We start from the raw sequence: 25,957 nt of genomic DNA on the forward strand, positions 1-25,957 counted from the left end.
TTTTCAGGAAAAAGAAAAAAGAAAAAAACTGTTAAAAATTTTGCTTTTCTAAAACAATAAACATTTTAAAAGAAAACCAAAAAACCAATATGGTTATCTCAGAATACAAAATAAAAATGATGAATTGAGAAATATCTGGTTGTTGCCTTTCAAGTTTTATAACTATGAAATATGAATATAATCACAGTTTAATTTACTTTTGAAAATAGAAAATCTAACGCAAATCCCTCCACACGAACATATATCTCAACGGATTAAGGCATATACCCTCAATTTAAAGTTCGGAATCTCCACTCCAAACTAAGAAAGAAAACACAAATCCCAAAACATTAAAACTTTATTGCTGTACAATGCAAAGCTATACAAACCTCTGCCAGTAGAAACAAACTAAGAGTAAGAGTAGTACATTCCTATTTATTTAATTTGAAAATGAAACCCTACCAGCTAACTCATGTACACAACAACTGCAATTCACATCTCTAGCTAACACAAAGAATATAATGTGATCCAAAGAATGAAGGTTAAAATACAAAACATCAACCAAGTCCAAACACAACCTTGTTAGTTAAATCTTGGTTTTATAAAAGATTGAGCTCCATCTTTAGATTATTTACCTTGCATTGCTTGCTGCACCACAAAGCTCACTCCACATTATCTTTGTTAATTGCTAAAAGAATCCCCATACATGATCTCCATAATCGTTCCGAGGCGTATGAAAGATCAGATAAATGCTCACCGAAGCTAAGTTTAAGCAACGCGTCAAAAATCAGAATCCATTGATTGCTGCATCTGTATTTTCGATCTCTGCATCTGTAAATGTTAGAGCTCGCTGTAGCTTACGGGGACAGAAGACCTCGACCTCGGCCGTGTAGGTGGCTGTCACTGGTCTATGGTCAGAAAATTTAATCTCAGTCCTTCTATAACTGCACAGTTTCAACCCCTTGCCATATGAAAGTATGCGGTCACACCTGAAAATGCAGCCAACAATAAATTTCATGCGTGAGATTTGTTATCATAAACATTCCAAAAGAAAATCAATTGCTACAGCATAAAGCAACATTTGGAATCCTCCTGGGGTAGAATAGATCTTTCTTCCCAATTTAGGAAGATTCAAAGGCTAAATTTAGTAGTTTCAAGGAATACAATAAATTTCGACAGAGTCGAATATTTTTTAAGAGGATATCCAGAGAATATGTTGTCAAGTTCGAAGTTATTCTTTTAAACAAGACCATATTGACGATGGACTATGACTGTTACATAAAGTAAATTTCTCTATGTATGTTCAGACTAAGTATTCTGATATTATCGTGTCCTCCTTTTATGGTCCCCCTCTCCTTTTGAGAATCGAACACAAGCGAGAAGAAAATGACACTGAAGACACTGGAGAGCAACTAAAATTTTCAACTGCACATGGATGAACATGGACATACAAAATGATTGTTTGGATTTAGAAGAAAAAGAACAAGGACTTCATTGCATTTTTAGATGGTACATGGATAACCCTCTACAACTAGATAAAATCAGATGTTGAAATCAACAGACTGCAATAATAAAAGCTTACCATGCTGGAGTACGCCTTCCAACTTTTGGATCTTCACCGTAATACTTTTCGGAATTGTTCTCGTATTTATAAGTTGGCGGAAAACTTAGGTTTCCCTCGGTCCATCCATCAAATGCACGACCCTTCTTAAATTCCCGCGATAACTGACAAAGCATAAGAAAAACACTCGATTAACAAGCAGACACTTTTTCATATCATTCACAGCTTGACAGAAAATAACCAAGGGCCCCTGCTTCAATCATTTCCCATCTACTTGTAACAGCATAATAAAGAACTTGTGAAGTAATTGTTTTTTCCAGCTGATATAAGATATTGTCCGCAGAATCCCAGATGCCTAATAATTTTGATAACAAACTTCAGTTTCCAAAAACCGGGTTACAAAAGAATTAGATTGAAATGCCTTGAACATGGCTTTTAAGCAAGTACATATGTTTTTAGCCGACAAAGTCTTTTTTTCTTTCATGTCTCAATTAAGAAAATATTGTTTTCCTTGATTCTAAAAAGAGATGGTCAGAGTGACCATAAGTGAATGAAACATCAATTACCTTAAGCACACACACGTATGTTGTACTAAAAAAGCAACGAAAAAAACTAAGAAAATCTAGAAATGCTTGTAGTTCAGGCGTAGACTATTTCTCAACATAATGAAACACACTAAGACATTTGCATTACGGAAGTACCTGATCACTCTCAGCCAATTTGGACCACTCTTTTCTAGAGATAAGCTCTCTTGTCTTCTCATAAGACAAGTTGATGCGGTAATTTAAATCACCCAACCATATTATCCGCCTGCAAATAAAAGAGAATGAATTGACAAAGAGTTAGCATACAATTGAAATTTTTATTTCATCAAAAGAAGCATTATCAAGGACAACAACGCATGCTGCACACCAACATACGAGGAACTATCTTTAAGCTTCAGAAATGATTGCATTAACATTTTAAACAAAAGAATCACCGGATGATACATTTCAGAAAGAAATCAAGATGATAGAACTGAATTGACTACATCAAAACCTCGCAGCAGATGTATGACCATATCTGGTAACATGCACGCCGTAGAACCTTATGTAGTTCAGCAACAAGAAAAAAGGAATTTATGTCTGATATAGAGCATTTAATTGTAAAAATATCCCTAATTATAACAATGAATAAGTCGCAGCCAGTTATTACATGGTATGTTTTAATTTGAGATGTTCCGGCCCTTTTCTAAGATTATTCAGAGGATTTTTAAGACAGTTGCACAAGCATTTTCCCTTTGATTTTGAATAAGAAACAATTATTTTACAAAAAATAATAATGTACTACCCCAAATTCAACATAAAGGCTAAAGAAATTACAAAAATCTCTCTAATTAGTGGATAACAAAACTCCTCGAGTAAAATGTCAAAGGCACATGACTTACACCCTATTCCTAACCTCATCAAGGTCCCACATGGATAACAAAAACAGGCATATGGTAATTAGGAAGAGTCATCATTTTTAGAAATTAAATTTTAAAAAAATTAAATACCAAAAGGTTATACCTCCCCGTCACACACAGCAGCAACACTCTCTCATAGGTTACCTTCACTAAATTATACCCAGTATGACACAAATAAGAAGGTTGTGGCTCTATTTCAAATACAGGCCCGGAGGGCAAGAAACTAAAAGACAAAAATCAATTGCATAAGGTCCCAAACCATAGCTTGACAGGTGTAAATTCAAATCCCTTCCCCACATAGCCCTTACAATGTGCTTAACACCAAGTGTATGAGCCAGATGGTTAGGAGCATGTACACTATACAATCCCTTTTCCTCTGAAAATTTGTCAAACTTCAAGCAGGAAAGTAATATTTCAAAGGCTATTTCAGGCTAATGGGGAATATGGGTATCTAACATGCAGGATGGGATGGAACCAATCCAACAATGAAGAGATCAAAGGACATATTTGGCTCAACCTCAAAGAAGAAGCTGTATGAAAATCTATATTACTTGAAGAGAAAAATAAAACCCAATTTGAGAGAGATATGAAGATATTCATAGGAATTTTTGTATACTTACTCATGGTCGTGGATAATTTTAGGAAACCCAATACCATTAAGTGAATGGAATTGAGTTCTTCGATGTATTTCGCTCACATCAGCATTTCTTTTAAGTTCATCTCCCTCCTTTTCACCTGAAGTCAGGTGAGTGCATATAAAGCAAAATAGGGTCTGATATACGGACATGCTGACAGATATGGATCCCTGAACAAGCAGATGCTTTGATAAATTATAAAGAGACAACTAGAACTATAAATTCATGACGCATTATGACTAGCAATGAAGATTAGACCTGAAAAATTGTAGGTTTAATTAAATACGGGACAAGCCATGGCAATCAGAAGCAAATTCAATCTATATTACCATTTACAAGATCTCCGTCATTGAAGAATTTATCACTATAACTGACAGTCACTTCCCCTATGACTTTTCAACTATCTCTTTCTTAAGTAGTATACCAGGACATTTCAAGGTACCAACAATGACAACATTGGAGTGCCAAAAACTCTGGTTAGTGTTGAGGTTCATATAAATCAAAGTTCAAAAAAAAAACAGAATCTCGATTATTTAGTGGTTTGCATGGACATCAAGTATTCATTATCTGAGACACCAGTAAGAAAATAATATAAATTAATAAGTTATTAGGAACACCAAATAAAAGAAACAAACTGTAAGTTAACACTTATCATTCAACGATGCAGTTTGACATAACTTTTGCCAAATACAAATCTGCATAATATGCAGAGATGTCGAAATTTATAACTACAGACGGACTTTACTAGTAGGTTCTGGCTGTCCTGCCAGGATATTGTGGTTATGAAAGATGCACAAGAGGATCTAGAATAAAACCTAAAAACTAAAGGTATTGACCAATGACAGGCATTATCAATTTCCTTTCAACCATATCATATAATATTGCATTGCATAAATACTCTAGTAGAAAGCCAAAACTAACATGAAGTTTTTTTTTTTTTTTTTGATATCCATTAGTGTTCGGGTCAGCTTGCGTGCACCACGACTAATCTTACGGGACAATCGCCTGACGCCACTACATTTGATTGCCAAAGAAACACATAAGAAATTAATTCCTAAATAGGCGGCCATCATGGGGTTTTAACCTATTCCCTTTGATTTACCTTGACCTCTTTGGACCAATGAACCAATCCACGATGGTCAAAAGAACATGAAATTATGGATGGAGAGAATTCACACGACTGCATAACAAGCTAAATGCAACAGGATCCACAAATTAACAAAAGTTAAAGAACAATGGGAAAGGGAGCGAACCTTGTTACCGATATAGCCCATTACACCAACACCAACAGTAGAGACATTTACATTCTGAATGTGCCTTCGCAAACTCCTACGAACCCATATTGTGAGGAAAATGCCAACCATTTGTTTACTTACTATTCTAACATATGATGATCTTCTCTTTCGTTTTAGGAGAGACTCAAGATCAATTTCTCCTAGCAAAGCCACCCCTGATGGCATTTCATTTATGGTTGACTTGAAAGAATTATATGTCGCAAAGGACTTGGATGCTTTAAATGATCTTATTGATTTGAATGAGTTAGGTCTCTCTAAAACATTATGGGGTAGTAAATGTAGTGGAGGCTCGGGCCAACATAAACCAATCCTTTCTGAGCCACTAAGCATTTTAGTTAATCTTCTGTTCTGTTGTAAGACGGACCCATCATTCTCTGAGCTATCTTCAGTCCGTAAGCAATTTAGTCGGTCCAATCTCTTTGGAGAAGAGTATTGTCTCACTAAATCCTGTTCGACGGGTATCCCTGATTTGGTATTTGCAGAAAGTTCTGAAACTGGGTTGTTCAAGCACAGATTCCTATCAGCTACTTGTCCATCTTGATTTTCCTTGTCAAAGAACTCTTCATCACATGGATGCACTTCCTCACCAATGTCACTATCACTTTCATGCAGAATTTCCTCCTCTAAATCTGGGATGTCGTCAGATGGCTTAAACTTTGACGGAGATGGTGGATCACTAAAGCATTTAATCTTGGTTGTAGCAGGTCTAACCCTATTCAATGTTTCACGGATAATGTCTTCCCACCTTGCAACTGGGCGACTATCTTCAGCGCCAAATATATTTCCAGCATTTAATGGTACAATCTCCTGGAGACTGCAAAGACAAAGCAAAACTATCTATTAAGAACAAAAGATGAGAAAAACATTATAAAATAAATATATAAAGAGAATGTGCTATAGCATTATTATAATAACTCATTAAATCAATCTGGAAAAGTTTTTTCACAAATTGGTGCAATAAAATATTCAAGATAAGCATCATATGGCCTGGAAGTGCAAAAATCAATTATCAAAAAGAAAAAAATAATTGAAAAAAAAAAACTCACCCAAGGACATAGATATCAGCTGGCTCGCTGGTGTCTATCCATCCATCAATATCTAGATCTTCGGGAGGTAGTTTTCCTCCAACATTCCAAGTCCCCACACATATTCTAACAAAAGATAAAGTAGATAGCTCAACTCAACAGAAAGAAATACTAATCAGAAATTTCCATATTACTAAAATTTCAATCGGTCTATTGTACCTGAGTTCTTTCGTGTTTATGTATTGTGTCCTAAATGTTTCTGAATTTCTTCTTCTCAGCCTCGGCAGTACATCTAAATTTCCAAGCAATTTGATGATGAGTCAATGAATTGAAATAAAAATTGAGAGTTTCTCTACAAAACCTCAGGAGCAAAATAAGTAAAATAGTCAGGTTTTGTAGAATATCCCCACCCACACACAAACAAAATTTTGGCTGAAATTTATACAGCTGAAAGTTACTCTCGTCTTAGGATAAAAGCATAACACATTGCATCCAAAAGATAAAGTCAGAGCATGGGATTCTGGAATTTGGATTTAATGGTCAAATAGAGCTTCATTTCTTAAAAATGGTGATCGTATATTAAATGCAACGATTAGCCAGAAAGTAGAAACAACTTCAAGTAAACCAGGAAGATGATGGGAAGTTGGAGATAAAGTAGTCAAACAGAAAAGAACATGTCTGCTGGAAATCTGACAGTAATTGAATGGAAGTAACAGGATGTCCAAGCACACGCAATGAACATCAATTCCTTAGTTCGAAGATTATCAAATTGGATAGGAAATCAAATATGAATTAATTTCATAAATTTAAAGAAATGCCTAATTTAATCCATTTCTCCACATAGAAAGAATACGATGCATCAAATTTTCTCCGTGCACTGTATCTTTTCCCTAGATCCAGTTCTATTCTCAAACACCTCGAGTAAATTAAGTACATATTCCTGTCCAATTCTTCAAATGTCAATCCTTTGACACGTACTCCAAGTAAAAGTTGCACTTGGTATAATTCATAAAAAGAAATGCAAGGGGAAAACTAATGTGCTTCAAAATTTACCATTAGAATCAACCAGTGGTTCATCTCCGTTGTCTACCTTAAAGCGTGATTCTCTTCCCCTATGACATTCTACAAAAAGCAATCAAATGTTCAAATCAGAACACGAAACATTCCTAAAATAGCTCATTGTCTTGAATCAAACTTGTGAATATTCAATGGGATCATCACACCGAGCACAGAAACCACCAAAAACCAAAAATGCACTTTCTCCACCATAACATTCACCCAAAACGTGGATTTCCAACATCCAAGAACTTCAAAATGCTCAATAAATTTCAAGGGTTTAGAATCGTCACCTTCTGTTTCAGAATCAGAAGAATTAACATCCTCGTCGTCTTCGGTGTCGGCGCTGTAATCCGACTCTTTGGCGCTGATATTGAGCCATTTGCGCAGTACCACTCTCGGCCAGAAAAGCTGTAGGCAGGAGCAACCGAAACAACATATTTCAGCCCATGTTCTCTGCAAATTTCCTCATCTTTTCGAAATTAACACCAACAACAATCAAACGCCAAGACAAAAAAATTAAGGGAGAGACTAAGTACCTGAGGTTGATTCCTGGAACTGTGCCTCATCTGCTAAGCAAAAAACTAAGAACAGAGAAATAGAGAGAAAATGAAGAATAACGAAGCAGGAGCTTGAGTAGTTGACGAACGAAGAAGAAGAAGAAGAATGCGTCTACGAGCAGCCAGTGCTAATTCGGCAGTTATGCGTTGTGGGAGTGTATGACTTCCTCGTTTTCAGATGCTTCTTAATTTATTTTATTAATTATGAAAATAATTTGTCATTAACAACTGTAATTACTAATATAATTAATCATAATCCACAATTATTTTCAACATTACATGGGAATTAAAAATTTGAAACGAATACTACACAATGTAAATATAAATTTCTGGTTAAATTATAAACTTCATATATGACATTTCAAAATTGCACTCATTTTCACGGTTATATTTGATGTAGTTGAATTTTTTATTTTGTATCGTTGAATTTTTTATCATGATTGTAATAAATTTGTAATGTTTTTAGTTCAACAATTACAGAGGTGTAAGATTCAACTGCCATAATGGTAATAGATATTTTATTAAGTTTAAATTGATAGTAGACCATAATATATGAGATATTTTTTTAATTCATTAATTTATGTCATCTATAATTTAAAGTTTAAAAGTTTATTAGATATTTTTCTTTTTAAGTATAGAAACCTATGTTATGTGAATCTCGGAGTAAATGCAGTTATGCAACTTCATAAACCAAATAGGCCATTTAACCTAAAAATCTTTTCCTTGGAAGAATTTAATTGTGCCCTTGTGAAAATAAATAAATAAAAGAATTATGGCATAATAAAATAAATTATAAATTTTTGAGGTCGGCCGATTCATGGTGGGGTCCACCGGTTTAAAGACTGTGGACTTTTAAATTTTAATTTTTTTATTGTGTGCCATGTGGCATGTTTAAAGGCAGGGGCTGCTTGGCTATTGGACGGTAGATGGCGGGCAAAAATCTGTCAACCGCCCACGCCCACGCGGGAGATATAGAAGATGGTAGAATACCACGTGGACCATGCCAACGTGGCAAATTCTTGCCCGCCACTCTTCATACGCCGTCGCCACCCTCGCCGGTCGCCGGTCAATCGGGTGGGCCCGTCCTTAATTGCCAACCATTTCGATTCTCTCCATTATCTAGGCTCTCAACCTCTAAATTTATAGTGTATTAGATAATTCTCCAATAAATTGGGTGGTAATTGATATTTTATTGAAATAAATTATCAACAATAATGAAAGATACCAACATAAACATTGCAAAAATTAACGATAGGGATGTTAATATTTAATCCTCATTTGAAGCTGGAGATTCAAGTCTTCATATTCTAAATTTTTATGTATTAAAAAAACAATCACACACGATAATCTTTTTATTAAAAAATTAACAGTAAGTAGTTTAGAAAATTTGTACAAAAAACTAAAACTTGAACTTCAGTCATAAGAAAGAGAAAAAGTTCAACACAGGTACTTTTAGATAGAAGTCTAACTTCTTTTTTATATTTATTTATTTATTATTATTATTATTATTTGTTTTTTTTTTTCTTGAAGGAAAAAATGGCCTAACTTCTGCCCCATAATACTTAAATTTGCTTCCTATTTATGTAAAAAAGTTGCTCAATTTTGGTTGCCTTGCTTTATGGACAAAATTTATGGGTGTTTTTTTATATAATAAAATTATGGGTATTTTACTTCATCATACTTTTTAGAAATAGATATTGAACACTTTTAATTTCGTAATGATTCAATTTTTAAATATTATTTTTACAGATGCAAGTTTAATTTGACAATGAAACTGGTTAGTTTTGATGGCACTGTTTGATATAAATGCACATTTAATTCGTGCCCTACAGAACCACGAGAAAAATGTTTCACAGTTAATATGTCAACCACTTCAACTGTAAATTTTATTTCGTACATTTAAAATAAGAAAATATAGGTTTAAATATTTATACTTTGGTTTATTTTGGTTTATGTACTTTTAAAATCTGTTATTTATATTTTAAATTTTTCTTTTTTTACATTTTAGTATTCTATTCTTAAAAAAATTATTTTGGTTTCTATATTTTTAAAAGTAACAAATTTGATATATATATGTTAAATTTTAACACAAAATTGGCGCATAACGAAAATTATTTAATTCAAATTTATGACTACACTTAAAAATAAAATAGTGAGTGAAATGTATGTTAAAATTGAAATAAATGATCAAAATGAAAATGAAATAGGCAGGATGATCGCTTTTTACAAATACAATGACTAAAATTGATGTTTTGAAAGTATATAGTGTAAAATAAATAAAATACAATAATTAAAATAGATATTTTAAAAAAGTACAGACACCAAAATGAACAAAAATCAAAATTACATGAATCAAAATAGTATTTAAATACACATTTTCGTTTTTAACTAAAAAAGACACATTCACTTAAAAATAATATTACAATTTATTAAATAATCAGAAATGATGACATTGAAAAAATAGTTTCGTAAGGTTAATGTTGAAAGAGAGATTGTACTCAGGAAAAAAAAAAGTTGAAAGAGAGAGGAGTAATTTCACATTAACTTTTAAATTTAATTTTCGCAGTCGAAATGATATTTACTTCCTTGTTAAGAAATCAGGTAGAATCACGGCGTCATATTGACGAATTTGATTATTTAAAAAAAATAAAAAAAAATAAAACAGGCTTTCCAATAATCCAACCCAATAATTACATGGAATTTTTTAAAATAAATATTTACAAAAGTTTTAGACTTTTGGCCCTTCGAGAACTTTTGTCCACTCTTCCACTTGAAAAAGCAAAACCAAGGGTACGCACATGATATGCTCAATCTTCTATTGTACCATCAAATTCATTCCAATCTTGACAATGTTGATTATAAATATTTTAATTCCTCTGTTTTTTTTCTCTTTAATTGTTTTTCAATAATAACACAAATCTAGTGTACGGAAGTTTGAGCCTCCGACCTCAAGAGAAAGAGAATATGTCAATCACCACTAAAATATGTACATATTGACTTAGTTCCTTTGTTTTCAATTGTCCATATTTTATCGTCAATCGACATCTATTTCCAACAAAAAAGTCTCGAGTTTGAATCTCACCCCACCGTTTGTGCTAAGAAAAAAAATTGTTCATATTTCATCATTTTTAAAATAATAAAATTATGAAAACAAAATTAATATATATATATATATATATATATATATATATATATATATATATCTCTACCTAATGCATTTTACAAATTAAGAATTCAAATCAACAATCTACGATAAGAGATATAGGTAAATTATTTTTAACATTTTCACTATATAAATTTTTTCTTTAAAATTTATACTTTTTCCCTTCCCTAAAATATAGGGGAAAAAAGGAGGTGTGGAGTTTGGGGAAGTTTAACTGTTGTGATTGTGTGTTGCCAACAAATGGGACAAGAGCGTTGGCATAGGGTGGCCCTCAATGTTAGAAAAAAATGCACCCTTTTTGTTGTCTCTTATTTTTTATTTTATTTTTTTTTTTAGGAAATTGTTGTCTCTTATTTAATGTCCAAGGTATGAGATGTCATATTTTCGATCGAACAACAATACTTGGTTTTTATTAATCAATATATCTATTATGGATCATCAATCAAAATTTGATAGATCTTTATTTAAATGAAAAATAGGAAAAGAAAAAGAAAAATAAATATTATTTTTTCCCATTCTATTATTCTATTTGTAAAAGGTTTAACGGCGATGAACAAAAAATATAAGTATTAACCGATAAGCATTTAAGTACTATACATAGTCAAATAAAATGTTTTATTTGTATCTCACCGTTTTTTTTTCTATAATATATTTGGTAACTATTTTTAATTTGTTATTTTGTTATTTTTAATTTGTTGTGGTCTCTACCTCTTTTTAATGATTAATGAGAACATTTTTGGCCAAGCGGCCCAAACCGATGAAAATGGCAGTTTACCAAAATTTTTTTTTTAATTATAACATAAAAATATAAAAACCAAGATAAAGGCATTTTAAAATATACAGGAAGTAAGAAATAAGAAATATTATCGAGTAAATTTATTTATTAAAGACTACAAATGAAAATATGAGCAGTTGTGTACATAGCAAAATAATAACAAGTCTGAATAAAGCAAATAAATAATAAAAATATAATAAAAAAGTTTGTAAATATGACACCATGTTCCTACAAATTTATTAGTCTATAGACGTATAGACGACAAACACTCAAGCTACAAAATTATCATATTTAAAAAAAATTTTAATCCTTGTAATATATTTATAAATATGATAAATTTATCATTCATTAGAAATTGTTTTGGAGTAAAAAACATAAATTATATTTTAAGAGAAATAGAACATAACGGAATTGAATAACTCAATTGATTAAGACGACAACTTATGCAAACCGTCTGTTTTACAGTGTCATTCTATCGTTCCACACGAATCTATTGGTTCGTAAAAACTTGTAAGATGGACAGTAAAACTTTAGTCGGTGGGACTTTCTTTTTCCCTCTCTTTACTCCTATATCCTGTTTGGCATACTTTATAAACATCAAATTTACCCTACATTTATTACAAAATTCATGATTTAAAAGTTTAAAAGAAAGAAAAAAACAAAATTTAATTATCCTTGAGAAAAGGACCTAAAACCAACGAAGAACCTCAAGAACAATATCCGTCGAGAAACTAAAATAAATCAAAAATAAATCAAAGAAAAAACAATTCAATAAACATATTTCTTTCTACCGAATTAAGAAAAAAAAAATTATACACAAAAAATGAATTAAGTGAAAATGGGAAGTAATTATTTTTGTATTTTTATTAAAGAAACTGAAAATTTCTGCTGGTTTAGAAAGAGAGAGAAGAACCTGGAAGCTGAATTGCAAACGGAGGCCGTGTTTTTGTATCTGCAGAATCTCTGGGCGGCCTCAATTTCTTGGGTAAACTGAGGGGACGCGTTTTTAGTTCTATTTTTCTTTGGGAAATTTGATCTGTTTGGAGAACTTTGTTGGATGTTATTATAATATATAATACTAATGGATAGTGGGAGAGAGAAAAAGCTAGAGAGAGAGAAAGGTTCTGAAAAATTTCGATGGGCCTCGCAGTCGCATCGCATCGCCATTAACCACAGTGACCAATATTATATATTATATTAATCCAATTATGTTTCAAACATTCAAAAAAAAATTAAGGTTAAAAATATGACAATCATTGCATTCTGTCTCCCTCACAACTGTGACTTCTTCGGTTTTGTATTTTTTTTTTCAATAATTTCGTCCATGTATATATATATATTTTTTATTTTATGTTTCGGAAAAATAAGTTTAAATTTTAAAAACATTGTTTTTACTTGTATGTTTTTTTTTGTTATATAATTTTTAACAATTTTTTGAAAATATAAACCTTCAAACTTTTTCTTTTAAATTTGTTTTTCAATTTGACCCAAACTTCCAATGTGTTTTATAGAGGAATTAAAAACTTACTCATAAAAAGAAAAAACAAGCCTAATTTTTAAAAGTAGAAAACTGAAAATAAAATTATTATAAATGATACTGTCTTTTTTTCGATGATCACTTTTACAAGTAGAATGACAAATAGGTACTTTTTCTATTTTACAAAAAACTGAAACTAAAATTTTATTAATAGTGATTATGAAGATAAGTGCTTACAGTAAGTAAGTATTTAGTTGATATAAGTTTGAGTCTCAAGATTTGGCTTTTTGTCCATTTAATTCCTGTTTTAAAATTTTCAATTTATTTGTTGAGATGAATTAGGATACCTAAAAAAGAAAAAAAGTTTATAATTCTTCCTCTAAACATTTTTTAAAAGTTCACGTAGATCTCGACTTTATCTCTTCGTTCAGGTGGTTCATTATTCCTTTAAATTTATATCAATTTATTAATTATCCTGTCAGGTAAACTTATCATCATTCAATTTTAATATATAATATAGTATAATTGAAAAAAATTTAAATGCACCGGGCTGATTAGAATTCTTTAAAAAAAAGACTAAATTAAAGAAGCACTCAAATGTAATATACACGTGGACTAAAACATATATTAGCCCACGTTAAAAATGTAACATTTTGGATTTAATTTTTACAAAAAAAAAATTGATAAGAAACCATTTTTTTAGTCCAACCTTTTGAAGGATGGAAGATACTTTGATATGGTAATAAATACTTTTATCTATTAAACATATTCAAACTAACTAATAAAAATGCAATTTATACATGAAGTGAGAACTAATTAAGGAAGCTGATTAACTTGGTAAAACTCAAAATCAAATGTGGTATCCAAAATCACTATATTATTAATTACAACAACATCTTTAAATCAACGAGACTCAATTGTTAGATTTATTAAAATACAATAATTAACACATACAATGCTAACACAAGCATAGTTCATAACAATTAAATTATTTTTACTAAAAGAAATCATAGATAAATAATAAGAAACAGTTACCAAATGCAATTACATTTTCCTTTGTCGAAAAAGAGAAAACAGAGAAAAAATAATTGAAAACGTTACGAAATGGATTCTCAATTATTTTATCCGATTTAAAGTAGCGAAGGCCTTGTATAGTGAAACTTATTTGAGCAACTTTTAGTTGATAATAATGGTATAAATTGGAAAGTAGGCATTTGACAACAACCCACCGAAGATCTAGTCCTCATAAAATATGCACCAAGATAAGGCCCAATGCGACGTCGTCGTACCTCAATCACTTCACAATTCACATCCATTTATTTACCAACAAAACTTCGTTGGGGATTGCCGTTCTAATTATGTCGACTTAACGTGACAAGTTTTTTTTTTCTTTTTCTAATTTCATTCTTTTACATATAAATTAATCAAATCATTTGAATTTATGTACCACGTAGGTTGAATTGCTACTAAAAACAATGACTTCAAGATCATGCATATAATTAAAGATGTAATAAGAACCATCGTGATTAGATTCAATTTCATTTATCAAATGGGAAGTAGGAAAATGAAATATGTTTGGCGACGGAAATTGTAATCCTTACTTTCTAATAAGAACTATTGTATATCCGTTCATATTACAATTTTAGATTGATTAAATTATAGATCAATTTGTGGCACGTTAAACAATCTAACCATATAATTATATTAATTATATTAATATGTGATCTACATTTTATTTTTATAAAATATTTATCTTCTCACGTTGTTAGAGTACAAACAAAGTAATTAAAAGATCAATTTGCACAAATTTTATTTAATTTCTTGCTAAACCTTATCTCCTCTGGGATGGATCAAATTCCACAACGAGTCTATTTTTTTATACTTTAATTATAAAGAATATTTTACATTTTTAATTCATCATTTTTCCTCAACGTATCTACCTCCTAATTTTTAGATCACAGAGAGACTTTTCCTGTTGCGTGTGACTTTTGCGCGCGACATCTTGGTTTGTCCAAAATAATATTAAGACTGAATCCGGGACAAAATGAATATTCTCCACTAATTGATCAAGTATTTACAAACATACAATTGTCTTCTATATATATAACAAGTGTCACAAATACAAGTCAAATCGAGCATAGTTCAGTGGTAATTGACATATATCTCCAATCAAAGAGGGTGTGAGTTCGATTTCCCACCCCCACATATTGTACTAAGAAAAAAGTGTCACGTATACAATGTGACAAAAGAAAGAATTAACTAATATCAAAGTTCATGTAAAAAAAAAAACTAACTAATACAAAAGGAATTTAGAGTCATACGGTTATCCTGTGAGATTAATCGAGATTCGTGTAAGCTGGTCCGGACACTCGTGAATATAAAAAAAAAAATTAGTACACTTTTTTTAGTAGAATAATTTGGGATATGGGGATCAAACCTCTGACCTCGAGAGAAGGAGTACATGTCAATTAATGCTGAACTATATATTCATGTTTTTTTAGTACAACATGTGGGGGATAACTTATTGGTTGAAGATATATGTCAATTACCGCTGAACTTGTTCACTTTGAAAGCTATATATTCATGTTCGCTAGTAGTTAGTGCGCTTCATTAATCTAATAAATAATAATAATGATAATGATAATTATCAACTTATAATAACTTGGAAAGGTGGGGTAAATAGTGATTATTTTTCTTTTTAATATTTTCCTTTCTATTTGTGAAATAATATTTCTTATCCACGCGTTATTCTGAAAGAAAAAAAAAAAATCGTTGTTGCGAAAATAGTCTCATGAAGGCGTTTTTCACGAATTTTCTCTACGTTGCAAGCAGTTAATTTAGACACTAAATTTAGATTAATTGAGAAGGATGGTGCATGCATTTTCTTTTAGAGCCGTGTGAAATTAGAGTATAAAAATTAGAAGTTTTCAAAAAGAAATTTAGTTCAATGCATCACTGCCATTGAATTTTATATGCTTATATTGATTTAAAAATGTTCAATTTGATAAATAACTCCTGCGAAATTAAAGAATTTATTGTTAGGCAGTTGAACTATATTTATATTAATTTTAAAATATTTAATTTAATAAATAATTCATAAGAAATTAAGGAAATCATAATTTAAGAAAATTAATACAAGCACACCTCAAAATAAAATGACATTTATTCAAGGTTCGAAGTTTAGGTCATGTTTGATAACTTTTCCATTACTCTATGTTATAATACAAATTTGATCGTTATAGCTATTTCTATCATATTATAATTTTTAGTTTAACATATATATGCCAACTTAAACATTATTTAATTGATTAAGATACATATTTTCGATCGAAATATTGTGAGTTGAAATCTCCACCCTATATGTTGTTCTACTGAAAAAAAAAGTTTTAACATATACCTAACATATACCTCCGCACTGAATAAGTAATTTAATTTTAAAAATAAAATGAAACTGGAGTAAATATAAAAGTCAGACTTGTAGTAATATTTTATTATTATTATTATTATATTGAAACCAACTTGTAGAAGAAGTATCTAAATTATGAATAATAATGTTAAACAAAAATCATGACTTAAAATTCTTTTTTGGTACAATAAAGTTGTAATTTGGACCTACGATTTTTTTTCTTTAGAAAATAAATATTTTAACTAATTCAACTACATTCTGACTACGACTTTCAAACTAAGTTTTAGATAACAATACAATTTTAAAATTTTAATTAAACTACTAATGAACAATATTAAACAATATTAAAAGTGATTTTTTTTCTTTGTTTGGTGACGGCATTAAACTAATCTACACGATTAACATCTTTGATGTGTATATATTTGTACCAAATTCAGACATGATTAAGAGCTTTATATTTATTTCAAAAGAGAAAAAAAAAGGAGCTTTATATAATAATTAAACCACGAGGTGAACTTTTATTGGGACAAATGAAATTACAAGTCGAAATCATCTATTGACTTTTTAAATAATTACTCGAGTAAAATTGGAAAATATTTCTTAATGTGACACGTGTAAAGTAAAAGCACCTCGACCACATTGGAATTTACCAAAATGCCATAAAAGCAAGTCAATTACTCGAGGTTTAAAATGGAATTATATTCTATTTTGCAGTTTTTTTAGTAGTGACTGTGTGAGAATTGATAGAAAATCAAACTTAGACAGAGGGGTGGGTTGGTCAGACATCAATTTTTCACTCGATTTTGTCGATTTGAAAATAGACATTTTTTTTTCCTTAAGGCTTGGTTTTAGATTTTAAAAAGTATATAAAAGATTTTAAACTTTGCATTTCTCTGAATTTTAAATAATATTTAATAAGATTCATGAACACATCTTTATTTTATTTATTTGTTTTTTGTTTTAAGTACAATAGTCTTTTATCTTCCAATTTTATATTCTAACAATCATTAAATTTAAAAATGAATTATGATATTTTAGATATTTTTAATGTTCAAATACCAATTAAAATTAAATTTTAGGATGAAACTTGAAAGTTGTAATATAATCTTTAAATTGTTTTGACCGACGTAAATCACATCAAAGATATTGCGGAGAGGCAGTCAATTATAGATGAAGTTTAAACAAATAATACAAATAACAAAAATAGAAATGTTTTGCACGTAAGACAGACAGCCAAGACACTATTCTCTACCAAGTGATGTCTTTTCTCCCACGTTGATTTCATCTAATTTCACTCGTAAATAATGGTTGGATTTCATATGCCAACAAAAATGACGTCATCTTTCTTTTTTCTTTTTAATTTGTGAATACAATTTTTAATAACAAAATAAACAACTACAACTTTTCACGAGAAAATATGTATATATTTAAAAGACACAACAGTATATAAAATGATATGTCTATTATCAAAAACACAAATTTATATAAAAAAATTAGACTATTTTCTTCGTACATGGTTCAAATATTGTGGTATAACAAATACGGGTACAAGAACTTGAACATTTAACCTCAAGGAAATAAGTAGATGTTATTTATTGTTGAATTATTACTCATATTCGATACAATATTTAATTTAGCTTTTTTTTTATTTTTCTCATTCTTGTTGAAACACTTATGTGACATGGGCGATGTTTTGAATACGTGCATGTATTGGTTGATTGCCCTTTTTTTGTTTTTCTAATCCCAATTTACTATTTTTAGCTTTAGATTATATTTCTATTTGATTCATGTTATCAATATTATTAACTAAATATTGGTGTAACATGTCTATTAGAGATGTAGTGGGTTAAGTTGGAGGCGATGTGGCTGATAGTGACGTAAATAGTGAATATATGATGTCAGCATTACTTTAATTAATAGGTCACATGTATAACATTGACTAAATACAAGTATAATTGAAGTTAAAAGAGTTAATATATATATATATATATATATATATATATTTTCAAGTTAAAATAATATAATTAAACATTTTGTAAAAAAATAAATTGAACTAAATAAATATTTAGAGTTATTATACCATAATTTAGAATAATGTTTATATATTATTCTCCCATAAAAACATATTTAAAACACCAAATTAAGGCATTTATATTTGATCGAAAGATATCAATTTTGAATTTCCACCCAGATGTTGTATTAAAAAAAATAATAGTTTTGATTTTTTTATTCATTATTGTTGCTAAAATAGCTGGTTGAATAATCATCCAAAACTTATTATATAAATATAATGGGAGAGTAAAAATTGAAAGCTCTTATTGTTCTTGAGACTTTTTATATTTTTGCTCCTTTTGTCTTTGTATTTATTCATTGAGTATTGAGCAAGTGGACAATATAAATTATTTGCATTATTAATCCACAAACAATAATAAGGCAAAAAGCATAATCAACTTGATCGTACTTCAACATTATCCTCTAATACATTTCATTTCCTATTAGAGAATCTCCAACCATTTTTATTTTTATTTTTTAAAAATCTAATCTTTGATGTCCAAAAAATAAATCTTGGATTAAAATTTGTCCATTAAATCCTTCATGAGTACTAAATTTTAATATCATAATTATTTATATTTAGTTATGCCACCACTTAACTTATTATTTATTAGTTGATATGTATTGATCTATAATTTAATATAGTGAATAAATATTAATAGACACTTTCTATTAAAATATTGTGTGACGTGACGTTAGATACCCGTGACATTTATTATTACAAAATAAAACAATGCATTAATATTTTAATTGAATCAAGACAAATAATATCAATCCTATCTTTCATGTTACGCAACAACAAAATTATCAAAACTCCAATATGCTAGGTGGCTCAAATTACATAAATAAATAATAAAAAAAAGGTTTTAACGAATAATTCCATAATGAATAAGATGCCGGTGTCACATTTTCGTGATTTAATTTAATTACGCCGAATATTCAAATAAATTATTTGCCCCCAAAAAAATTAAAAAATAATAATTAACTTCCAGGTTTTCGTCCAATGCCGTTTATTTGTCGTTTTTCTTTTATTCTCACTACCAACCTTATTAATCGTAATTAAAAAAAAACTTCCTTTCTTGAGTATTAATCGTAATTAATTCGAAATGATTGGAATCTGCTGCGTTTGACATAGCGTGGCTTACGATGTGCGTCATGTGGATAGCATCTTTAAGATTTCGACACGTGGCAACATCAGGAGACATCCATCGTCCTTATCTGCTGTTCCATTCCATGTGATCAAAGTCAACAGTTCTGATTATAATATCATAAATCTCGATTTCAGGTCAAGTCATCGAACTTCCTCAGCCTTTGATTTTGTTTATTTTATTTTAGTTTTGTCTTGGCCTGACACTTGGGTACTAAGACAATGACATTGCCCTTTTTTTTTTCTTCCTCCTTTTTTTCGCTTAAATGGAAGATGTATATGATATGTATATTCTAATGAAAAAATATAATTTGGTCCATGAAGGGTTTTTTTTTTTTGAAAAATACACTTTGACTTAGATGGTGTTAGAAGACGAATAATAGCATACCACACTGCGTATCATTATAAGCCTTTTGCTATAGTCAAAATATACTTTGGACGATTAAAACCGACCTTTAAACTACTCTTATTAACCAACCTATCAAAGGTCGGATGGTTGGATGATTCAAATTTCATGAAGCTGTCCAATACCCTACTCGTCACTATTTCAAGTTATGTGTTATACCTTGTAGAATGTACATTGTGGATCTTAATCGCTCGATGCCGATAAATATCTGAAATGAACTTGTTTCAGGCATGCACATATCTACAAATATATTTGAGAGAAACTTAATTAAGACTTTTCTTTAACTCGAGTGTCAAAGTGCACATTTTTATTTTGCATGTCCACCTGACTTGTCGAGGAGGCAGATTTGTGCAAAAATGTGTCCAGGATGTAAATCTCCATATTTTTGTCCTTGAGATTTGAGATTGTAACCCTTGCCGTCAGCTTTTTCGTTATTGTAGCTAACAAAAAAATTACTGGTTTTTTTTTTCCTTAAAAATTTGAGGCTGACATGACATAAATATATTAAATTTATATTATTATGTTGCTAACGTGTATATGTACATGTAAACTAAATATTTTATTTTTATATTGTGTGGATGTGGCAAATTTTGGTTCTTTAGATTTATAAAATGTCATATTTAAATTTCACGTTTTTTATTTTATTTGCCGATTTATAATTGGTATCTATATCTGATCCAAAGATCATGATCTATGATTTTCAATCTCCAACCTTCACTTAAAAAAAAATAATAATAAATAAACATTAAAAAGTTTAGATTGATGTTGTTTGTTTTTTTTTTCCTTTCGGTTCTTTATTGGTTTCTTATTTTGAAATATCGTTTTTTATTGGATCTATTAATCTATGTTTATTTAGATTTTGTTCAATGTGTACTATTTTTATTTTGATTAGATACGAATGAGTTCCAATTTAGATATAGAATATGCATTCTAGATTTGAAATACAAACTCATTCTAGATAAATTCGCGTGATTTGAAACGAACAGAGGACAGCGATAAATGGGTTTGAAGCAAAGACAAATCGACAACGACAAACATGAAAGTAGAGATGACTAACCAATCACGGAAAATGTGGGATGGAGAAGAGGAACCGACGAAATAATAAAAGGAATAAAAATAGTTAATGGAAGAAGATGAATACAAACAGTAAAGGAAAGAAGAGGATATTGTAGAAGAAAGAATGTCACCAAAGACTTGCATTAACTTGACATAACTATTATATGGATAAATTTGACACACTTGTTCGGTATGATAACTTACTGTCGAATTAGCTAATTACGTAATGCTAAATGCCAACAATGACTCGCATTAACTTGACATATCTTAGTAAAAACCGAATCTCAATATGCAAATAGTCTCAACCATATTTTGCTCGAGAAACCTCTTAACTCAACACTGAGCAATACTAGTACATCCCTTATCTCACATAAATCACTCGACTTAGATACCCGTCTAATCGCATTATCCTACCTATCACAACATAACATATGTGATCCACAAAAAAATAAATTTTACCATATCAAAAAACGTTACATACCAAGTAATCAATAAAGAACTTAAACAGTGACATACTTATAATACTACTTCATTATTTAAATTTGGGCTATGAGAATAAAACCTATAAATAATAAAATTATATATTCTTAATTATAAATAAATAATAGAGCCATAAGCTAATTTTACATCCCAAAATTCAAACTATTAATTAATTACTTTTCTCTTCATCCCAATAAAACAGGCCCAATGAGCTCAAAAGCAGAACAAGCCCAATGAGCGGCCCACTTTAGAGACCCTCCTCAGGCCCAGATGCGGTCGCGCGGAAAGAAAATGAACGGATAATGCGAATTCAATCGAAAGCTTCTTCGGCTCCGTTAATCTCAGTAGTCTGCGACGACGCCGAGCTCAGCTCATGAGGTGGCCACCAAACAAAGATGCTAATCCTTGCGGGAATTCAACCCTGTAAGTTTCCTTGTCTTCCCAATTCGTCATTCGAGCCACAAGATTTCTTAATTTCATCCAATCCCCAGCGAAATTCATCATTTATCAACGTCCCCAGAGTTATAACTCCAGAAATCTCAAGTTTCAAGTTGTTTTCCACTTCTAATTGGTCTAATAACCATAATAAATCCAAGAAATTTCCATTTCGGGAAAGAAATAGCGTTGTGTTTTGCTCTAGGAATGACGTTTTTGATAATTTCTCGAGCACCCAATTGCCGGATAGGCCTAAAGAGGAGGGAATTCAAGAGATTGATGAGCTTGGTCTGCTAAGTAAGCCTTCTCCCGCTCCTGTAAGCAATGGGGTTTCATCAGAAATTGACAAAGAGGATCAAAAGCCTGATGAGAATGAGGCATTGGCGCCATTTATGAAATTCTTTAGGACTACAGATTCCGTAGAGGAAGAGGAAAAAACGCTACAAGTTTGTGAGGAGAAAGTTGAAAGAGAGGACGAAACTGAGAAAGCCAATAAGTTGAATGTTGAGTACTATGAGCCCAAACCTGGAGATGTTGTTGTTGGTGTGGTTGTTTCAGGTAATGAAAACAAGCTTGATATCAACGTGGGGGCGGATTTATTGGGAACAATGTTGACAAAAGAGGTGCTTCCATTGTATGACAAAGAGATGGATTTCTTAATGTGTGATTTTGACAAGGATGCTGAGTCTTTTATGGTGAATGGGAAGATGGGGTTGGTGAAATATGAAGATGCTGTTAGCCGTGGACCGGGGTCGGGACGGCCTGTTGTGGAGACCGGCACGGTTTTGTTTGCTGAGGTTCTGGGAAGAACACTCAGTGGTCGGCCATTGCTCTCGACTAGAAGGTTGTTTCGGCGGATAGCTTGGCATCGAGTGAGGCAGGTTCTTTTCTTGATTGGCTTCTCTGTTTATTGAATTTTTTGTCTCACAGAGAATAAGTGTATATATTTGTTGTGATTTATTTGTTCGACAGATTAAACGACTTGATGAGCCGATTGAAGTCAAAATATCAGAGTGGAATACCGGAGGCCTTCTTACAAGAATTGAGGTTCCCTATGCAATAGTGATTCATTTGGCTTTTAGTTTGCATACGTTCATTTGTTTGGATAGCTTATGTTTCGCTTTGGTTTTGAACTTTTGTAATGCAGGGTTTGCGAGCATTTCTTCCAAAGGCCGAGTTACTGAATAGAGTAAATAATTTCACGGAGTTGAAAGAAAATGTGAGTAGGTTTCGGTTTCTTCTATCTTCATTGCCTCGAGAAGACGAGTTTACTTTGTTCTACAAACATTGATGAGTTTACTTTGTTCTACAAACATTGATGTGTTTCTTTCTTTCATGGCATGTTACTGTACTCGCCTGATATATATGATTTTTTTTTTCCTCCAATTAGACTCACTTTGGTCTTCAGTGTCCACAACCTTTGATAGAATCCCTGCACTATGATTTTCATTAGTTGCATTCAAAACTTGCAGAAGACCTGAAAGCGCTCAATACTGTTCAAACCTCATGTTTTTCCATGTCGCTTTTATTAGGACAGAACATAGACTTGCTTTAGATCATAAGATTCTCTATTATTTAGTTGTCCATACAATTCGTTTCTTTTAAACTGAATCATGGAAGTCCATGATTGTAAATTTCACTTTTAACTTTGTAGTCTTTTGCAAGATTTGTTATAAAACCTTGCAAAAGCATGTAAGCAAGGGGGAAATTTGTGATGCTGAACTAGGCAATAAAAAAAAAAGACATGCCTATGGATAATTTCCTCACAACATAATAAGCAACATTACTGCCTTATTGTAAAACGATGAGGCCAGCATTGTGCTGACTCGTGATACTATTCTAGAGCGGGATTTAAAGCTTATGTGTTAGGCCTCCGATTGAGAAAACGTATTATAGGAGGGGTAGAAAGGGGATTGTTTAGGGGCAATCGAGTAACTTGTACAAAGGGAAAGAAATAACGGTTTTGGGAGAATGGGGCCCACGAATAGAATAGTAGGGGAGTAGAAAAGAAGGCCTGGGAGTGAGGGGAGGGCATCTTGGAAGTGAGTACTCTGTAGCGGTTTTGGAGAGAACACCCACCATCTCGAATTGGTGGGGTGATTGTAACGCCTTAGGGCTTGTTTCTTTGAATATACATTCCAAAAGTGAGTATAATACCTCACATTATGATTTCATAATATGCATGTAAAACCGAGAATTGGCCTTACCTTTTACCACAACGTGCCTTGTCTAGCTCAGATATGCAACCTGTTCTAGTTCATGATTACCCAAACCCCTTCAAATTGTTGCCTTTTGCATCAGAGAAAGGAAGGTATGGATGATCTCGGCTCACTGTATTGGTCTCCTATCGTGCAGGTGGGACGTCGGATCTTTGTGCAGATCATGCGAATAGATGAATCTAAGAATGACTTGATACTAAGTGAGAGACAAGCTTGGGTCGGTTTTCGTTCCGTTTTGTTTTCCATTCCATTCATTTTTGCAGGAGTATACCTCTAAATAACCAAATTGTTGTGTTTATCTCAGGAAACGCTATACCTACGTGAGGGAACGCTTCTAGAAGGAACCGTGAAGAAAATATTCCCTTATGGAGCTCAAATAAGAATACGTGATACGAACAGAAGGTGAGTTTCTATAGATTGCCTGCAAACTTGTCCTGATTTACACTATAGTTAATCTTGTATATCAATTTCACCATTGATTCAATTGGATGAAATTGAAAGATTGATGTTAAAATTGACTGACCGAGAAAAGCAGGGGTAATAATGAAATTTTTCGAAAAGGTAATTGCATTTCCATATTTTGGAATTTTTTATTTTTATTTTTATTTATTTATTTTCTGGATTTTTGAGAGAGTGAAGAATGCATCTTATTGCAATAAATGGAATTCAAGAACAGATAATGGAATATACAATGAGAAGTGTTGATGCAGGTTTTCATTTTAACCTTTGTAAGTTTATAACTATTGATGCATCTTCCCGAATGTTTCTCAGCGGATTACTCCACGTTTCAAACATCACCCGTTCCCGAGTTACCTCCGTGAGCGACTTACTTGCAGTGGGCGAAAATGTCAAAGTTCTTGTTGTGAAGTCAATGTTTCCTGACAAGATATCTCTAAGGTAACTCTGGAGTATGTTACTCAATTTAACAGTCATTGTTGGTGCTTATTATAATTGATGATTTTGCTTTCATGGTTTTGCAGTATTGCAGACCTTGAAAGCGAGCCCGGCCTCTTTATATTGAACAAAGAGGTAGAACTCATTAATCTTTCTCACAAACGAACTTCATTTTCTTCTAAATTTGACGAGAATCGCTCTTTTTTCTCCTTCACCAGAAGGTATTTGCAGAGGCTGAGGTCATGGCGAAGAAGTACAGGCAGAAGCTACCTGCTATTGAAGGCATTCCCACATCCGAACCTGTTCTGACTACAGATCTTCCATTTGAAAACGAATCGAGCATGTACGCGAACTGGAAATGGTTCAAATTCGAAAGGTAGTTGTCAAGTTAAACGATCTCTCTTTCATGCTTCCCAAACATGCCTTACTCCATTGGAAAGAATTGGTAATGTATTCAACGGGCAAGAGTTCCCTTAGTTTAAACGAATCGTTTTTTCGTTATCGTTTATCGGTCCTGTTCGATCCTGGGGAATAGCGAAATCCATGGAATGGGAAGTGTAAAGATCAAATTTTGAACATCATTCTGTCTTGTTCAGCTGTTTTATGTAAGCTTTTACATAGTAAGTTGAATTTTATTCATTACTGTTGCCTCAATTCTCCTGCGCCTAAATATTGTTTGTGGTGTAAAATAGAATGATGAACAAAATCTTTTCTGTATCATGTAAACCTCCATATTTTGTTGGACGTTTACACATGCATATCTAGAAATAAAACAATAAAATATATTTGTAATTGTTGTACTTTGTCATCTTAACATTTTAATCTTTTGAAAAAAAGAAAAAAAAAGTTCAAATACTATTTTTATCTTTCTTTAATTTCAACTTTTGTTCAT

General features: G+C 31.4%; 2 protein-coding genes across 12 annotated transcripts; one reads left to right on the forward strand and one right to left on the reverse strand.

Annotated features, from left to right (window-relative positions):
- Positions 1-317: 317 nt before the first annotated feature.
- On the reverse strand, positions 318-12,621 carry LOC111006271 (DNAse I-like superfamily protein). Of its 10 annotated transcripts, none has more exons than XM_022278103.2 (11): positions 12,407-12,621; positions 7,535-7,564; positions 7,289-7,451; positions 6,993-7,061; positions 6,159-6,231; positions 5,961-6,065; positions 4,873-5,728; positions 3,605-3,789; positions 2,242-2,350; positions 1,562-1,704; positions 318-968 (listed from the first exon to the last, which is right to left on the reverse strand). In XM_022278103.2, exons 2-11 carry the CDS (start codon positions 7,562-7,564, stop codon positions 767-769), a joined length of 1,935 nt encoding a protein of 644 aa, XP_022133795.1. In that variant the 5' UTR covers positions 12,407-12,621; the 3' UTR covers positions 318-766. The 10 variants fall into 10 exon arrangements, with proteins under 10 accessions (XP_022133795.1, XP_022133794.1, XP_087978644.1 ...); XM_022278102.2 differs by having other exon boundaries at positions 7,535-7,579; XM_088122518.1 differs by having other exon boundaries at positions 7,535-8,687.
- A 9,196-nt stretch (positions 12,622-21,817) lies between these two features.
- PDE338 (Nucleic acid-binding proteins superfamily) lies at positions 21,818-25,719 on the forward strand. 2 transcript variants are annotated; one of them, XM_022278585.2, is made up of 8 exons: positions 21,818-22,833; positions 22,925-22,999; positions 23,100-23,171; positions 24,308-24,388; positions 24,476-24,573; positions 24,943-25,068; positions 25,152-25,200; positions 25,287-25,719. In XM_022278585.2, exons 1-8 carry the CDS (start codon positions 21,913-21,915, stop codon positions 25,443-25,445), a joined length of 1,581 nt encoding a protein of 526 aa, XP_022134277.1. In that variant the 5' UTR covers positions 21,818-21,912; the 3' UTR covers positions 25,446-25,719. The 2 variants fall into 2 exon arrangements, with proteins under 2 accessions (XP_022134277.1, XP_022134276.1); XM_022278584.2 differs by having other exon boundaries at positions 21,819-22,833; positions 25,284-25,719.
- The last annotated feature ends 238 nt before the right edge of the window (positions 25,720-25,957 follow it).

This window comes from Momordica charantia, assembly GCF_013281855.1.
Source record: "Momordica charantia cultivar OHB3-1 chromosome 4 unlocalized genomic scaffold, Mcharantia_2.0 BLBB01000004.1, whole genome shotgun sequence".
Taxonomy (NCBI): domain Eukaryota; kingdom Viridiplantae; phylum Streptophyta; class Magnoliopsida; order Cucurbitales; family Cucurbitaceae; genus Momordica; species Momordica charantia.

Coding starts and splice junctions, on each gene's coding strand:
- LOC111006271 (XM_022278103.2), bottom strand. CDS start 7,564: ATGAGGCACAGTTCCAGGAATCAACCTCAG. Junction 6,232..6,992: donor ACCACTGGTTGATTCTAATG/GTAAATTTTGAA, acceptor TTGGAAATTTAG/ATGTACTGCCGAGGCTGAGA. Junction 6,066..6,158: donor ATAAACACGAAAGAACTCAG/GTACAATAGACC, acceptor ATCTTTTGTTAG/AATATGTGTGGGGACTTGGA.
- PDE338 (XM_022278584.2), top strand. CDS start 21,913: ATGCTAATCCTTGCGGGAATTCAACCCTGTAAGTTTCCTTGTCTTCCC. Junction 22,834..22,924: donor CTTGGCATCGAGTGAGGCAG/GTTCTTTTCTTG, acceptor TTTGTTCGACAG/ATTAAACGACTTGATGAGCC. Junction 24,574..24,942: donor ATACGTGATACGAACAGAAG/GTGAGTTTCTAT, acceptor AATGTTTCTCAG/CGGATTACTCCACGTTTCAA.